Source organism: Anabrus simplex, chromosome 3, assembly GCF_040414725.1.
Source record: "Anabrus simplex isolate iqAnaSimp1 chromosome 3, ASM4041472v1, whole genome shotgun sequence".
NCBI lineage: Eukaryota > Metazoa > Arthropoda > Insecta > Orthoptera > Tettigoniidae > Anabrus > Anabrus simplex.
The window spans coordinates 232,044,353-232,061,086 of record NC_090267.1 but is presented as its reverse complement, the minus strand read 5'-3'; the positions used below and the strand labels follow the sequence as shown (position 1 = coordinate 232,061,086).

General features: G+C 40.6%; 1 protein-coding gene across 1 annotated transcript in view; it reads right to left on the bottom strand.

Moving 5' to 3' along the window:
* Window positions 1-15,669, bottom strand: part of Epg5 (ectopic P-granules autophagy protein 5) — a 540,178-nt gene extending 524,509 nt beyond the window's left edge. Inside the window, exons 1-2 of the mRNA XM_067143866.2 lie at window positions 15,278-15,669; window positions 13,464-15,080 (exon numbers count right to left, since the gene is read on the bottom strand). Coding sequence (XP_066999967.2) covers window positions 13,464-15,080; window positions 15,278-15,310 — 1,650 coding nt within the window. The 5' untranslated portion in view covers window positions 15,311-15,669. The remainder of the gene's footprint in view (window positions 1-13,463; window positions 15,081-15,277) is intronic.
* Window positions 15,670-16,734: the final 1,065 nt, after the last annotated feature.

Here is a 16,734-nt window from a genome sequence, read left to right as displayed (position 1 = left end):
TGCTACAAACTGCTCTCATGCTGTTTTATAAGCTCTGTGCAGTTATAGTGTACCATATGATGCAGTTAAAGTGTTTGTTAGTGACAGTGCTCCGTACATGACCCGATGTTATGAAACATTAAGTGTGGTCATAGGGGATCATTTAATGCATGTACAGTGCTGGGCACATAAGATCAGCTTGGTTGGCAATAGTTGGGTCGCAGTGATGACAGATTTAAATCATGTGGTTGCGATGGTAAAGTCTACATTTTTGAACACAAATATAATGAATTACAATTCTTAACATCAAAGTATGGTACTTCAAAGGAAGCAAAGCTCTTTCCTGTACCTGTCATAACTCAATGGAATAGCTGGTTTCAGGCTGTCTTCTATTTGAGTGCTTACTTTACTGATGATGATACATTTTTCAAGATGTCTGACATGAAAGACATCAACAACTGTAGTATTAAGTACCTGACAGATCTGAGTGACCGAGAAGTGAATAGGCTTCATCCCACATGGTTTTTAGTCACAGATCATGCAGCTGGATTGGTTGACCTCCTTACTGAACTTGAAGGGTCTCTGTATCCTACCTCTCATCTCCTTTACTCCAAACTGCATAACCTTGACTCAGTTTTACTTTCATTTGTGAGGGAATTTTTTCTGCAGCAACTAATGATGCTTTGATTAAGCTCACTCCTCTACAGCAGGCTGCATGTAGAGACACATTTGTCAAAGCTGCTAATTCTTCACAGTGCAAGCTAACCACATTGAGAACAAAAGACCCCAACCATTAGCATTTTGTGTCAATTTCTCAAGCTTTGTATCCAAAAAATATAATTTTGAACAACACTGATAAATTAGATGAGCTTGAGAAATTGTTTGAAGTAACAGATCTCTCACGAAACAATATCTGGTCTGGTTACTGTTCTCTGAAACATGCAATTCAAACCCAGATGAAAGTGAAAAATGTGACATCATGCCATTAACTGCAGTTCAGACAGAGTTCAGCATATTTGCTAAATGCTGTCTTGAGTTGTTGTGGACCCCAATGAACAATGTAAATAGCGAGCACGTGTTGTCTCATTACAACACAGTGGTTACAAACAAATGGTGCAACATACATACATTACATACATACATTATCATTATAGACTGTTATGCCTTTCAGCGTTCAGTCTGCAAGCCTCTGTGAATTTACTAAACGTCGCCACAATCCTCGATTTGCAACTAGTGTTGTGGCCTCATTTAGTTCTATACCTCTTATCTTTAAATCATTAGAAACCGAGTCTAACCATCGTCGCCTTGGTCTACCTCTACTTCTCTTACCCTCCATAGCAGAGTCCATTATTCTCCTAGGTAACCTATCCTCCTCCATTCGCCTCACATGACCCCACCACCGAAGCCGGTTTATGCGTACAGCTTCATCCATCGAGTTCAATCCTAAATTAGCCTTTATCTCCTCATTCCGAGTACCCTCCTGCCATTGTTCCCACCTGTTTGTACCAGCAATCATTCTTGCTACTTTCATGTCTGTTACTTCTAACTTATGAATAAGATATCCTGAGTCCACCCAGCTTTCGCTCCCGTAAAGCAAAGTTGGTCTGAAAACAGACCGATGTAAAGATAGTTTCGTCTGGGAGCTGACTTCCTTCTTACAGAATACAGTCGATCGCAACTGCGAGCTCACTGCATTAGCTTTACGGCACCTTGATTCAATCTCACTTGCTATATTACCATCCTGGGAGAACACACAACCTAAATACTTGAAATTATCGACCTGTTCTAGCTTTGTATCACCAATCTGACATTCAATTCTGTTGAATTTCTTACCTACTGACATCAATTTAGTCTTCGAGAGGCTAATTTTCATACCAAACTCATTGCACCTATTTTCAAGTTCCACGATATTAGACTGTAGGCTTTCGGCACAATCTGCCATTAAGACCAAGTCGTCAGCATAGGCCAGACTGCTTACTACATTTCCACCTAATTGAATCCCTCCCTGCCATTTTATGCCTTTCAGCAGATGATCCATGTAAACTACAAACAGCAAAGGTGAAAGATTACAGCCTTGTCTAACCCCTGTAAGTACCCTGAACCAAGAACTCATTCTGCCATCAATTCTCACTGAAGCCCAATTGTCAACATAAATGCCTTTGATTGCTTTTAATAATCTGCCTTTAATTCCATAGTCCCCCAGTATGGCGAACATCTTTTCCCTCGGTACCCTGTCATATGCTTTCTCTAGATCTACGAAACATAAGCACAACTGCCTATTCTTCTCGTAGCATTTTTCAATTACCTGGCGCATACTGAAAATCTGATCCTGACAGCCTCTCTGTGGTCTGAAACCACACTGGTTTTCATCCAACTTCCTTTCAACGACTGATCGCACCCTCCCTTCCAAGATGCCAGTGAATACTTTGCCTGGTATACTAATCATCGATTCCCCGCCAGGTCAGGGGTTTTTAATTGTAAATGTTAATATCCTTGGCCTGGGGACTGGGTGTTTGTGTCGTCCTTAATGTTCCTTTCCTCACATGCAGCACTCTACACTTCCGCAACACCAATTACATGCAGGTTCATATCATATGGTGAAAGTGGGGGCAAAAGATCTCTATAGGTCGACGCCCCGAACAAATAACATTTAATAAAAAAAGCTCAATCTATAGTATTGTAAGCTGTAGTGTTAAGACCTAGAAATACTTAAGTTGCATGTGAATTTGTATATGATGATACTGGATTTAGAATGTTAAACTGGTAGTATTTCTTATAACATTTTCTTTCCATGGATTTGCTTCTTGTTGTTGTTGTTGTTATGGTTGGGTAATTATGTGTTTGTTTTTAACTTTATTATCATTGTAATGCTACACTAGTAGTAAGATGAACCTATCTCTAAGCCATAATGTTAAGCACTGGATATACTTAAGATTGTTAAACTAGTAAGTTCTTATAATTTTTTTTCCCATGGAACTGCTTGTTGTACTTTTGTTTTGTTGTTGTTGTTGTTGTTGTTGTTGGGTAATTATGTTTTAACTTTACCTTATCATCACACTACTGTAAGTGACCATTGCCACTGGGATATTTTCCAATTGAGACGTATTTGTTATTAATAATAATAATAATAATAATAATAATAATAATAATAATAATAATAATAATAATAATATTGACAGGTTAGATTCTCGTTTACTAGAACGCACTGTTATTGGTAGAGTTATATTTGAGTTCAGTTAGGTTTTGCAGCAACCTTAATATTACTGACAGAGTAAAAATTACCGACATCATTACCAATTACTGTTAGCTGCAAAATTTCTGATAGTGGTAGGTTTTATTATGGTTTACTGTAAACTATTGCTAGCGACCTGCAATTAGAACAGTCGCCCAGGTGGCAGATTCCCTGTCAGACCGTTTACCTTGTCTTTTCTTAGATGATTTCAAAGAAGGTGGAAATTTATCAAACATCTCCCTTGGTAAATTATTCAAATCCTTAATCCTCTTCCTATGAAAGAACACTGGCCTTGATTTGCCTTCTTCAATTCCAATTTTATCTTCATATTACAATCTTTCCTACTTTTAAAAACTCCTTTCAAGCTTTTTCATCTACAAATATCATTCCATGCCATCTCTTCACAGACAACTCAGAACATTCTACTTAGTCCAGCAATCGTGCTTCCTTACTCTCCAGTCTTCCCGCCCCAAATTTTGCAATATTTACATAACACTGCTCTTTAGTCGGATATCACCCAGAATAAATGGTGCTGTTTTTCTTCGGATCTCTTCCAGTTCTTGAATCAAGTAATCCTGGTGAGGGGTCTCATACAATGGAACCATACTCTAATAGGAGTTGTTCCTAGTCATTCTCTTGCTGTTTCTACTACTGCATCCCCGTATGCCACACATTCTGTTTCTACTCGTATATCTTGAACCTGCTTACTGTCCATTGTTTGTAACTTTTCACTAATCATATCCATGTACTTTTGTCTTAATTCTTTGTCCTGGAGATTTTCCACCCTTATTTGTCTGCAGACAGATTTCACTTTCTCTATCCTAGCCTACAGATACTTAGTTCACTACAGATCTGTATCATCAAAAAATCTCCAGAATACCGACATATTCCTAACAGATTTCCTGAATTCAGAGTTGGCTATTGCATATTCCATTATGGACCCGGTGCTTCTACCCTCCCATTAGTAGCAGTGAATAGCTGTATGCTTGAAGAATGTATTCGTAACTGGTAATCGCATACTAGCACAGAAGACTAGCAAACGCTCCGCATTCCTATTAGCTTCCATATCTTCCCCACATTTACCCATCACCCTTTTGCACTATCCTATCCTTGCTGTTGACCCTGACTACGATGTCACACAATGCTTCTTAAAACTTATCAACTTCATCCTCATTTGCACCCTTACATGGTGAGTACACTGAGAGAATTCTCGTACTAATTCCTCCAACTGCCAAATCTGCCCACATCATTCGCTAATTTATGTGCCTAACTGAAACTATGTTGTGTGCAATAGTATTCCTGACGAACAGTCGTACCCAACACTTTGCCCTTCCCTTTTTAACACCTGTCAAGTACATCTCCTATCTCTTCCACCTACTTGGCAGATTTGATTCTGGCTCAATCTGGTGGTATTTGAAGGTGCTCAAGTACGTCAACCTTGTGTGGGTAATCGTCTGGTGGCTCTTTGCTATGCCCCCCTGACTTTTTAAACCAGTGGAGTCTCGCTAACAGACATCTCGCCAACAGCTGATTATCATAACTGATGAATCGTGTAAGCAACTAAGCCGCTATCAACAAAAAAAAAAAAAAAGCATCAAGTCATATATAGAGATTAGCTGATGTACCTGTGCTTTGCTATGGGATTCTCAGAAAGACTGACTTTGTGGTTTTCCTAACTGAAGTCAACATAGGTCATTACAAAAACGTCAGTAGGAATGTAGCGATTAAAAGCAATGTTATCACATAAAATACTCAATCAAATGAAAAACTGCACATTTTATCACTTTTAACGAACAGTACTACGGTGCCAATCTAACAGTCCAAAGTTCCAGAGCTGGAATGACCAGGCCGCAGACAGCTGTGAACACTCCTCTGCCATTATTCCGTTAAATGTGCACACTGCTCATTTCAATCAGTGCCTCAGAGTAGGGATTGAATAGCTCGAATGCTATAATGAACCAGTGTGCTACGTACCAGTAGTATCAGAAAATTAACGAACCAGAGGAACATGCTAAAGAAGAAATTTATCTAACTCCCCAGCTACTTCCCGTCAATATTCAAGCAGGCTGTTACACTCTGTACGACCGGGCAAGTTGGCCGTGTGGTTAGGGGTGCGCAGCTGTGAGCTTGCATCCGGGAGATAGTGGATTTGAACCCTACTGTCGGCAGCGCTGAAGATGGTATTCTGTGGTTTCCCACCTTCACACCAGGCAAATGCTGGGGCTGTACCTTAATTAAGGCTAAGGCCGCTTCCTTCACATTCCTAGCCCTTTCCTATCCCATCGTAGCCATAAGAACTATCTGTGTCAGTGCGATGTAAAGAAAATTAAAAAAGTACACGGTAGGCAGCAGTAATCCCATCTACCGGAGATGAGTGGCAACAGAAGACACAAAGCACATCACAACAAACAATGGTGGTATAACATTACATCCTGCAGCCCAATGTTTATAACATTATAAGGAAGTGAAAATGCAAATCTTACTTAGAATTCCTTCTAGAGGAGAGATGTGTTCATTGCAATGTCTAGGAACCCACCATCCCGTCCCTACAAGTATCATCATCATCTTCCTTCCAAGTATTGGGCCATGTGACCCGTTACGGTCTTGCATTTTACTTTTTGCAAGACTTGAAAGCAATCAAATGTCCTTCCGATGGGTTGCTAGCCTGAAGGAACCCTACAAGTACATTTACTTTTATAACCTAATGAAGAGCAGCAGCCGCTATCGTCCATGGCTAAAGCAGCTTCTTGCATTCTCATTGGTCAACGTGAACTGAACGTGATGTCATTGCCATCAATGCTGATTAATACATTGCGTTACCAACCACGGCTAAATAAAAGCACAAACAAAAAACACCATGTAAAATAACAATGTGGCTTGTAACCGCCCAGACCAATGGTCTTGTCCAGATCCTATCCTAACTGTCCGCACGGCAAGAACCAGTCCAGACCAATCGTGTTTCCACACGAAACAAGGGGCCTAGGGCCGCTTCGTGGCTTCTAACCATCTACACCATTGGTTTTGTCCATGGCAAGAATCCTAACCTTCCAGACCAATCATCTTGTCCACGGCAAGAATCCTAACCGTCCAGACCAATTGTCTTGTCCACGGCAAGAATCCTAACTGTCCAAACCAATCGTCTTCCATCCAGACCAATCGTGTTTCCACACGAAACTAGGGGCCTAGGACCGCTTCACGGCTTCTAACCGTCCAGACCAATGGTCTTGCCCACGGCAAGAATCCTAACCTTCCAGACCAATCGTCTTGTCCATGGCAAGAATCCTAACCATCCAGACCAACTGTCTTGTCCACGGCAAGAATCCTAACCGTCCAGACCAATCGCGTTTCCTCACGAAACTAAGGGCCTAAGGCCGCTTCGCAGCTTCTAACCGTCCAGACCAATGGTCTTGTCCAGATCCTATCCTAACCGTCCGCACGGCAAGAGCCAGTCCAGACCAATCGTGTAACAATAATCACCACCACCAGCTATCGAAGCACCTTACTCATTAGTTCCTCAGTACAGAGATTGGCAGCTCTGAGCACCGTTTCACAACATCCTTCCCGAGAAGGCTGCAAGCGTGTAAACAAACGAGGAAACGACAGTTGTTTCGCGCGCAGCTGAATGTAGCGAGTACTGGGCTGCGAGAAGTAAAGTAATGATGATAAAAGAAACAGAGCGAAACAAATAGTTGCTGAATCCAAGGAGAAGCCATGGGAAGATTTTGGCAATAACCTGGAAAGGGCACGTCAAGGAGCAGCGAATCCTTTCTGAACAGTAATAAAGAATCTTAGGAAGGGAGGGAAAAAGGATATGAATAGTGTTTTGGGTAAATCAGGTGTATTCATAATAGATCCCAGGGAATCACTGCACAGATGGAAGGAATATTTTGAAAACATTCTCAACATAAAAGGAAATCTTCCTGGTGATGTTGTGAACAACCGAGCTCATGGGGAGGCAGACGATGGTGAAATTATGCTTGAGAAAGTGGAAAGGATGGTAAACTCCATTGTCATAAAGCAGCAGGAATAGATGAAATTAGACCTGAATGACAAAGTATAGTGGGAAGGCAGGGATGAAATGTCTTCAAAGAGTAGTAAGATTAGCATGGAGTATTAGTAAGGTAATTTCTGACTGTATGTATGAATGTATGTATGTATGTTGAGTATTCAGCCTGAAGGCTGGTTTGATCCTCCACAGCTATGCCAACAGCTTTCATAAATGGCCTAGGCATCACTGAAGAGGCGTACTGAAGAAATGAGGAGTGCAGTAGTTTCCCGTTGCTTTCCTCATGACTGGACAAAAGCAGTAATTGCACCTATCCATAAGCAAGGGAATGGGAAGGATTGTAACAACTATAGAGGTATCTCATTGATCAGTATACCAGGCAAGGTGTTCACTGGCATCTTGGAAAGGAGGATGTGATCAGAGGTTGAGAGGAAGTTGGATTAAATCCAGTGTGATTTCAGACCACAGAGCGGCTGTCAGGATCAATGTTCAGTATGTGCCAGGTAACTGAAATGCTACGTTAGGAACAGACAGTTATGTTTATCTTTTGTAGATCTAGAGAAGGCATGTGACAGAGTGTGTGTTTGAGTCATCAGTCCATAGACTGGTTTGATGCAGCTCTCCATGCCACCCTATCCTGTGCTAACCTTTTCATTTCTACGTAACTATTGCATCCTACATCTGCTCTAATCTGTTTGTCATATTCATACCTTGGTCTACCCCTACCGTTCTTGCCACCTACACTTCCTTCAAAAACCAACTGAACAAGTCCTGGGTGTCTTAAGATGTGTCCTATCATTCTATCTCTTCTTCTCGTCAAATTTAGCCAAATCGATCTCCTCTCACCAATTCGATTCAGTATCTCTTCATTCGTGATTCGATCTATCCATCTCACCTTCAGCATTCTTCTATAACACCACATTTCAAAAGCTTCTATTCTCTTTCTTTCTGAGCTAGTTATCGTCCATGTTTCACTTCCATACAATGCCACGCTCCACACAAAAGTCTTCAAAAACATCTTTCTAATTCCGATATCAATGTTTGAAGTGAGCAAATTTCTTTTCTTAAGAAAGCTCTTCCTTGCTTGTGCTAGTCTGCATTTTATGTCCTCCTTACTTCTGCCATCGTTGGTTATTTTACTACCCAAGTAACAATATTCATCTACTTCCTTTAAGACTTCGTTTCCTAATCTAATATTTCCTACATCACCTGCCTTCGTTCGACTGCACTCCATTACTTTTGTTTTGGACTTATTTATTTTCATCTTGTACTCCTTACCTAAGACTTCATCCATACCATTCAGCAACTTCGAGATCTTCTGCAGTCTCAGATAAAATAACAATATCATCGGCAAATCTCAAGGTTTTGATTTCCTCTCCTTGGACTGTGAGTCCCTTTCCAAATTTCTCTTTGATTTCCTTTACTGCCTGTTCTATGTAAACATTGAAAAGGAGAGGGGACAAACTGCAGCCTTGCCTCACTCCTTTCTGGATTGCTGCTTCTTTTTCAAAGCCCTCGATTCTTATCACTTCAGACTGATTTTTATACAGGTTGTAGATAATTCTTTGTTCTCGGTATCTGATCCCTATCATCGTCAGAATGATAAATAGCCTGGTCCAATCAACATTATCGAATGCCTTTTCTAGATCTACAAATGCCATGTACGTGGGCTTGTCCTTCTTGATTCGATCCTCTAAGATCAGACGTAAAGTCAGGATTCCTTCACGTGTTCCTACATTTCTTCTGAAGCCAAATTGATCTACCCCCAACTCAGCTTCAACTTGTTTTTCCATTCTTCTGTAAATAATACGTGTTAAAATTTTGCAGGCATGAGATACTAAACTAATAGTGCGGTAGTTTTCACACCTGTCAGCACCGGCTTTCTTGGGAATAGGTATAACAACATTCTGCCGAAAATCGGATGGGACTTCTCCTGTCTCATACATCTTGCACACTAAATGAAATAACCTTACCATGCTGGTTTCTCCTAAGGCAGTCAGTAATTCAGAGGGAATATCATCAATTCCAGGTGCCTTGTTCCTATTTAGGTCACTCACAGCTCTGTCAAACTCTGACCTCAAAATTGGGTCTCCCATTTCATCAGCATCAACAGCCTCTTCATGTTCCAGAACGAAATTATCTACATCGTTACCTTGATACAACTGTTGGATATGCTCCTGCCATCTTTCTGCTTTGTCTTCTTTCCCTAGAAGTGGCTTTCCATCTGAGCTCTTAATATTCATGCACCTAGATTTCCTTTCCCCAAAGGTTTCCTTGATTTTCCTGTATGCAGCATCTACCTTTCCCAGGACCATACAGCCTTCGACATCCTTGCATTTCTCCTTCAGCCATTCTTCCTTAGCTACCTTGCACTTTCTATCCACTTGATTCTTTAATCGCCTGTATTCTTTTCTGCCCTCTTCATTTCTAGCATTCTTGTATTTTCGTCGTTCATCAATCAGGTCTAGTATCTCCTGAGGTATCCACTGATTCTTAGTTGATCTTTTCTTCCTTCCTAACATTTCTTCAGCAGCCCTACTGACTTCATTTTTCATGACTCTCCACTCTTCCTCTACTGTGTTTCTTTCGGCCTTTTCATTTAGTCCTTGTGCAACATGTTCCTTGAAACGATCCATCACACTCTTTTCTTTCAACTTGTCTAGATCCCATCTTTTTGCATTCTTTCCTTTCTTCAATTTCTTCAACTTCAGATGGCATTTCATGACCAACAAGTTGTGGTCAGAGTCCACGTCTGCTCCTGGGAAAGTTTTGCAATCCAACACCTGGTTTCTGAATCTCTGCCTAATCATAATGAAGTCTATTTGATACCTTCCAGTGTCTCCAGGTCTCGTCCACGTATACAGCCGTCGTTTGTGGTGTTTGAACCAAGTATTGGCGAGGACTAAATTATGGTCAGTGCAGAATTCAACCAGCCGACTTCCTCTTTCGTTCCTTTGTCCCAATCCAAATTCTCCTACTGTGCTACCTTCTCTTCCTTGGCCTACCACTGCGTTCCAGTCTCCCATCACAATTAGATTCTCGTCACCTTTGACATATTGTATTAAATCTTCTATCTCCTCATATATTCTTTCAATTTCTTCATCATCCGCTGAACTAGTAGGCATATAGACCTGCACTATTGTGGTGGGCATTGGTTTGGTGTCTACCTTGGCGACAATAATTCTTTCACTATGCTGGTCGTAGTAGCTTATCCGCTGCCCTATTTTCTTATTCATTATTAAACCAACTCCTGCATTACCCCTGTTTGATTTCGTGTTGATAATTCGGTAGTCGCCTGACCAAAAATCCTGTTCTTCCTGCCAACGTACTTCACTTATACCAACTACATCTAACTTTAGCCTATCCATCTCCCTTTTCAGATTCTCTAACCTACCACAACGATTCAAACTCCTAACATTCCACGCTCCGACTAGCAGAATGTCAATATCCATCTTCCTGATGATCGCCCCCTCTCGTGTAGTCCCCACCCGGAGATCCGAATGGGGGACTAGTTTACCTCCGGAATATTTTACCCGGGAGGAAGCCATCATCAGTACATTTTTCATACAGAGAGAGCTGCATGTCCTCGGGAGGTGGTTACGGCTGTAGTTTCCCGTTGCTTTCAGCCGTGTAGCAGTATCAACATAGCTAAGCCATGTTGAGTATTATTACAAGGCCGTATCAGTCAATCATCTAGACTGCCGCCCTTGCAACAACCGAAAGGCTGCTACCCCCCTTTCGATGAACCATTCGTTAGTCTGGTCTCTCAACAGATACCCATCCGATATGGTTGCACCTGCGGCTCGGCTATCTGCATCATTGGGACACGCAAGCCTACCAAGGGAAAAGATGTTTGCCGAACTAGGAGACTATGGGATTATGGATACAATATTAAAGTCAATCAAAGGCATTTATGTTGACACAAATGAGCTGCAGTGAGAATTGATGGTAGAATGAGTTCTTTGTTCAAGGTACCTACAGGGGTTAGACAAGGCTGTAATCTTTCACCTTTGTTGTTCATAGTTTAACATGGATCATCAGGTGAAAGGTATTAAGTGGGAAGGAGGGATTCAGTCAGGTGAAAATGTAGTAAGCAGTCTGGACTATGTAGACGACTTGGTCTTAATGGCAGTTTGTGCTGAAAGCTGCAGTCTAATATCTTGGAACTTGAAATTAGGTGCAATGACTATGGTATGATAATTAGCCTTTCCAAGATTAAATTGATGTCAGTATGTAAGAAATCCAAGAGAACTGAATGTCAGATTGGGGATACAAAGCCAGAACAGGTAGATACTTTCAAGTATTCAGGATGTGTGTTCTCCCAGGATGCTAGTATAGTAAGTGAGACTGAATCATGGTGCAGTCAAGCTAAATGCAGTAAGCTTGCAGGTGCAATCAACAGTATTCTAAAAAAGGAAGTCAGCTCCTGGACTGAACTACCTTTACATCAGTCTGTTTTCAGACCAATTTTGCTTTACAGAAATGGAAGCTGGGCAGACTCAGGATATCTTATACATAAGCTAGAAGTAACAGACATGAAAGTAGCAAGAATGATTGCTGGTACAAACAAGTAGGAACAATGGCAGGAGGGTACTCAGAGTGAGGAAATAAAGGCTAAGTTAGGAATGAACTCAATGGATGAAGCTGTAGGTATAAACCGGCTTCAGCTGTGGGGTCATGCGAGACGAATGGAGGAGGATAGGTTACCTAGGAGAATAATGGACTCTTGTGGAGGGTAACAGGTGTAAAGGGAGACCAAGACAATGATGGTTAGACTCAGTTTCTAACGATTTAAAGATAAGAACTAAACAAGGCCACAGAACTAGTTACAAATAGAGGATTGTGGCAGTAATTAGCAAATTCACAGAGGCTTGCAGACTGAACGCTGAAAGGCAGAAGTCTATACTGAAGATGTATGTTACACATTCAAAATATGATTGGACTTGGGTGAAGCAGCGCTAGTGTTTGTTTATTGCAGTCAGCGGACTGAGTATAAGTATCATATCATATGAGTCTCGCATTACCGATAGGACAAGATTAATTTTTTAGCAGAATTTGTGAGTGATATAAATGCAGAAACAATAGGACATATTCAGAACGGAATGTGTGTTGATTGCTCAGAAGCTAGCACATTAGAATGATAAGAACCACTGGACGCCCACGGACTGACTAACTGAGCAGTCATAAATTTAACACGCTACTGTACCCATTAACAAAGCTAAATAATAAAGCACCGGATGGAAACAAGCAGTAGTTTCTAGCATGGTCAAGTGCAATACTACTTTGAGCGTATACTGGTAATACCTTTTAAAATAATGTAATTTATGCTGAGATGTACTATATAGGGCTAGTTTAAACTAGTATAAGTATAGTTAGTAATACGAGCACCACTACGCAGTGACTGTGCTTTGTTTAATAAAGTTTCTACTAGTAGTGCTGAGGTAAGTAGAATAGCACTCCCACCAACTGTTGGCTGGACATGGCTGTCTTTTTTTATTTGCCATGCGAACAATATGAATCACAGCGATAGAAAAAAGCCTCTCGAAGGGAGTGTGGCCCCAAAGGGGCCACGTTTTTCATGACAGAGGTTGGCCTGGATGTGCAAAGATAGGTTACAACTACTAAATGACCTTTTTTCTTGCTGTGCGGACAGTATGTGCCGCAGCCATACATAAAGTCTCTTGAAGGGGTCAGTATTCTCATGACAGAGATTAGTCTGGATGTGCAAAAATCCATTACAGCTACTAAATGACTTTCTTCTTCTTGCCGTAAGCCCCGAGATTATAGGAGGAATTAAGAAAGTGTAAGGTTATCGCCCGACGCCATGGCACTTTCAAACTTTGCAGGCCACTTTAGCTTTTTTTCTTCTGCAGTGGTTGGTAATGAAATCTCTGTCTCTTCATTGGTGGGAATGACATCTTAATCTTTGATATCTCGGCCAATGCCCATGATCCTTGGCAGAAACAATGAATAATGGCACCTGGACCATTACTTTAGGTTATAAATGTAAATATACTCCTAGCAGCAGGTGGGTTGCCTCTGGCACGTGTTATGTACACATCTCTTCTCCAGAATCATTCCTAGATAAGAATAGCAGCACTAAAACTCAAATATTAGGTTACAATCCTTGCAGGGCAGACTCTATATCTCTACCATTTAAACTACCCATACTAATGCAACAATTATAACTAAATTTTTAAAAATAAAAAAAACAGAAAATTACAACATAGTTCAAAAATATATTACCTGTTCAAGAAAATGTTCCCTCTCTCGAATTGGCAATAGAATGGTGGCCAAAGCTGCAACCATATGGTCCAAATGAGGTGTAGCAAAAGGTGACAACTCAAACTGTTCTCTGTTGGCAGGAACAATGACAGGAGGAGGAGCCTGCACAAAACTTGCAGCCCAAGTCCCAACACCAGCAGGACATCTTAAAACATGATTCAACACAAACAAGTGATCCTTCCAGGATGCTACACGCAATAAAACAGCCACTAATCTTGCAAGCCAATCACGCGTGTCACTCACAAACTGACTATCCTTCACTAATCGACGTTGAAAGGTAAACAATAAAGCAATACATGTTTTAAGCTCATTAATGTGAGGAATAACATGAAGTGGTGGCTCCCCAGGTAGCAAGTTGACAGGAGCATTGTGCGGCAGACGAGCAAACTCGGGACAGGAATAGGCAACATTCTGAACGTAATGTTCGATTTGGAGTCTTAGAACTTCTGATGAATATGAATTAAGAGATTGAACCTCATTAACAAGGTCTTTGATTGATGTCAGTGATCGAGTGAGTGCTGCTAATGCTACTTTGTTAAAATGTGATACTTTATACTCATGGGAAGCAGAAACAGGGTTACCATCTTGACATTCACCACTCTCAGATACAATAGAAGTTTCTACAGTCCAAAGATGACTCTGATGTTCATTACACTCCTTCTTTAATGTTTCAAGTTCCATTGTGTTAACCATCAATCTGTTCCTTGCTCGAAGGTAACTTACTAACAACTCATATAAACGATGGTGCTGTTTCACACCTTGCAATTGACTTTCTACAAATTCAGATACAAATTCTGTGTTGGATTCTAACTCATGATTACTATACAAAGACAATAGTTGAATTTCTGTTAAGGGTTTAAATTCTTCAGCAACTCGTCTCCATAATTTTGATGGACCAGCTTTTGACTGAGCACCACAGGCAGAGGGATGATTGGCATCATCCTGCTTAACACACACACTGAGGCCATCTTTCCTGATGGACGACTCAATGACAGGTGCAGTAGGAGAAAAATAAGCTTGCTCTTCGGAATGAAAACGCTCTGGTGCAGATGGTTTAGAACCCTCATTACGACAAGCTTTATTTATTACAATATCAGAATCACGTCTAGGTGATGCTAACCTCGTGTCAGCTTCAAGTAGCTCATTAGCTACAGAAGTATATGGATGAATTTCCTTCAGTTCTGTACCAACAGAATATTTATCTCGGTTTGTGGGGTTTTTGGTATCCTGCATGTCTTGGAAACAATTTGTATCCTCTGATGATACATCAATTGCAATATCTGCTGGGGATAGGCCTGTACTTAGAGCATTGTCTGAGTTATGTATATCAATGATTTCTTCCTCTTTCTTTTGAGAAGGAATATAAGAAGCACCTTCCTGGGATATACTGGCATCATCTTCAACAGCATCTTTGATCTCTTTCTCAATACATTTTCGGCCATCGGAATGAGCTCGATTGGCAGTTTTATCTTCTGAGCATGAAACAGAGGATATACTCAAAAAGTCTTCCAGTTTAGGAGCATCAGGAACAGCTCCGAGCACCCCTTCATCTACCACATTACGAGTCTTCTTCTTATTCTGAAAATATGAAACAAAATCAATGTAATCTCTTAAGTCAATTAGAAACAATAAAAATAATTGGCACAAAATAAGGTATCTCATTCGAAACCAAAATCTACCAGAGTCGATTTCTACATTCAATTCCTTTATAGATGGAAATTCAATTTATTTACGCGATCTAAGTTTGAATGTTACGAAATAGTCAAAATCAATACCTGCTCTGGTCTACATTTTTCCATTTCAGACATTTTCTATGTAGTCGTTGCGCCAATCTTCACGGTGCATTTAATTTACACCAATTAACACCACAACTCCGCCATACATGACAAGATTTCAGTGTTTTCATTTAGGTTACGAACTGAAAACCCATCTTCATTCACAATGATATTGATCACTATCCACTGAAGACAAAGAATTCATCACATAAATTTTAAAATATGAGTTCAAATGCTGAGACCCTAGGCCTACCCATCTTCAAGCAGGTATTAAAACATCACTATCCCTTGTCGTTCAGGATCAACCAAAGCATATTTTGTTTTGTTTAGAACAGATGATCCGTAGATAACTTGCTGACACATTAATGACAGCTTATTTACACTAGTGCGCAAAATCGGCAAGTACACAATTCAGCCACAATAGCGCTATTAGAGGGAAGATCTTACAGCACTGGGACTATAGGTACAGTGTGGCCAACGAGTGCTTCATTCTGATTGGCTCCGCCATGTTTTAGCCAAATGTCCCGTCAGCTGATATAAACGTATGTATTCAGCACAGGGTAAGATCACTCTTTATGCAATTTCAGCGAAGTAACATGCTACCTGTTTTAACCTTAATACACCGAAAATATGTTCTTATTAAACACGGAAGATTATTTAGTATTATTAGTTAAGAAATGTGTGTGAATTTACGTATTTCTGAGGTCTGAGTTTTGAAGAAAATTACGGCAGGCTGTTATGCTTATGGTTGCAGAAACAGATCAGGAAAGGTTTTTAAAATGAAATTAGGCAATTGCTTGTTTTCAGCACGTTATAAGACACTCCCAACAACGAGTAGAGTTGTTTCGTGCATTATAATGGTAACAGTAATAACAAAATGGGTTAGTAATGTTATACAGGCCAAGACAGTAAATGTCAGATTTCTCCGTTAATATACGCCGTATCGAAAACCTGTACATAAGAAAAGTTGTTTAGAATATAATTTCCGACATTTTGCGTTTTGTGTTATTTTACCGTGTAAGGAAAATAACAGAGATTTTCACGGTTATATTATTTCTCACAAATTTTCAAGTAACCCCGAAAATATCTGTTTGATCTGAAACCTGTACTTAACAAAACTTACAGGAAAGGCCACTCCCGATCATTCACTGTAAGTCTCATTCATTTTCACCGTATGAGGTATTATGATTGATATATTCTCGAGTTCAAACTTTTATGGCTCTTCATCTATTAAAGGACGTGGTTATAAGTGCCGCCTAGCATCAAGTTGAGTTTTCCCATGCATTATAATGATACCAATAATAGTCTGACTCCGTGGTTGAATGGTCAGCGTACTGCCCTTCGGTTCAGAGTGTCCCGGGTTCGATTCCCGGCCGGGTGGGGTACCTTAATAGCTCGGGATTGGGGACTGGGTGTTTGCGTTTGTCCCAACACTCTCCTCTTCATACTCAGACAAC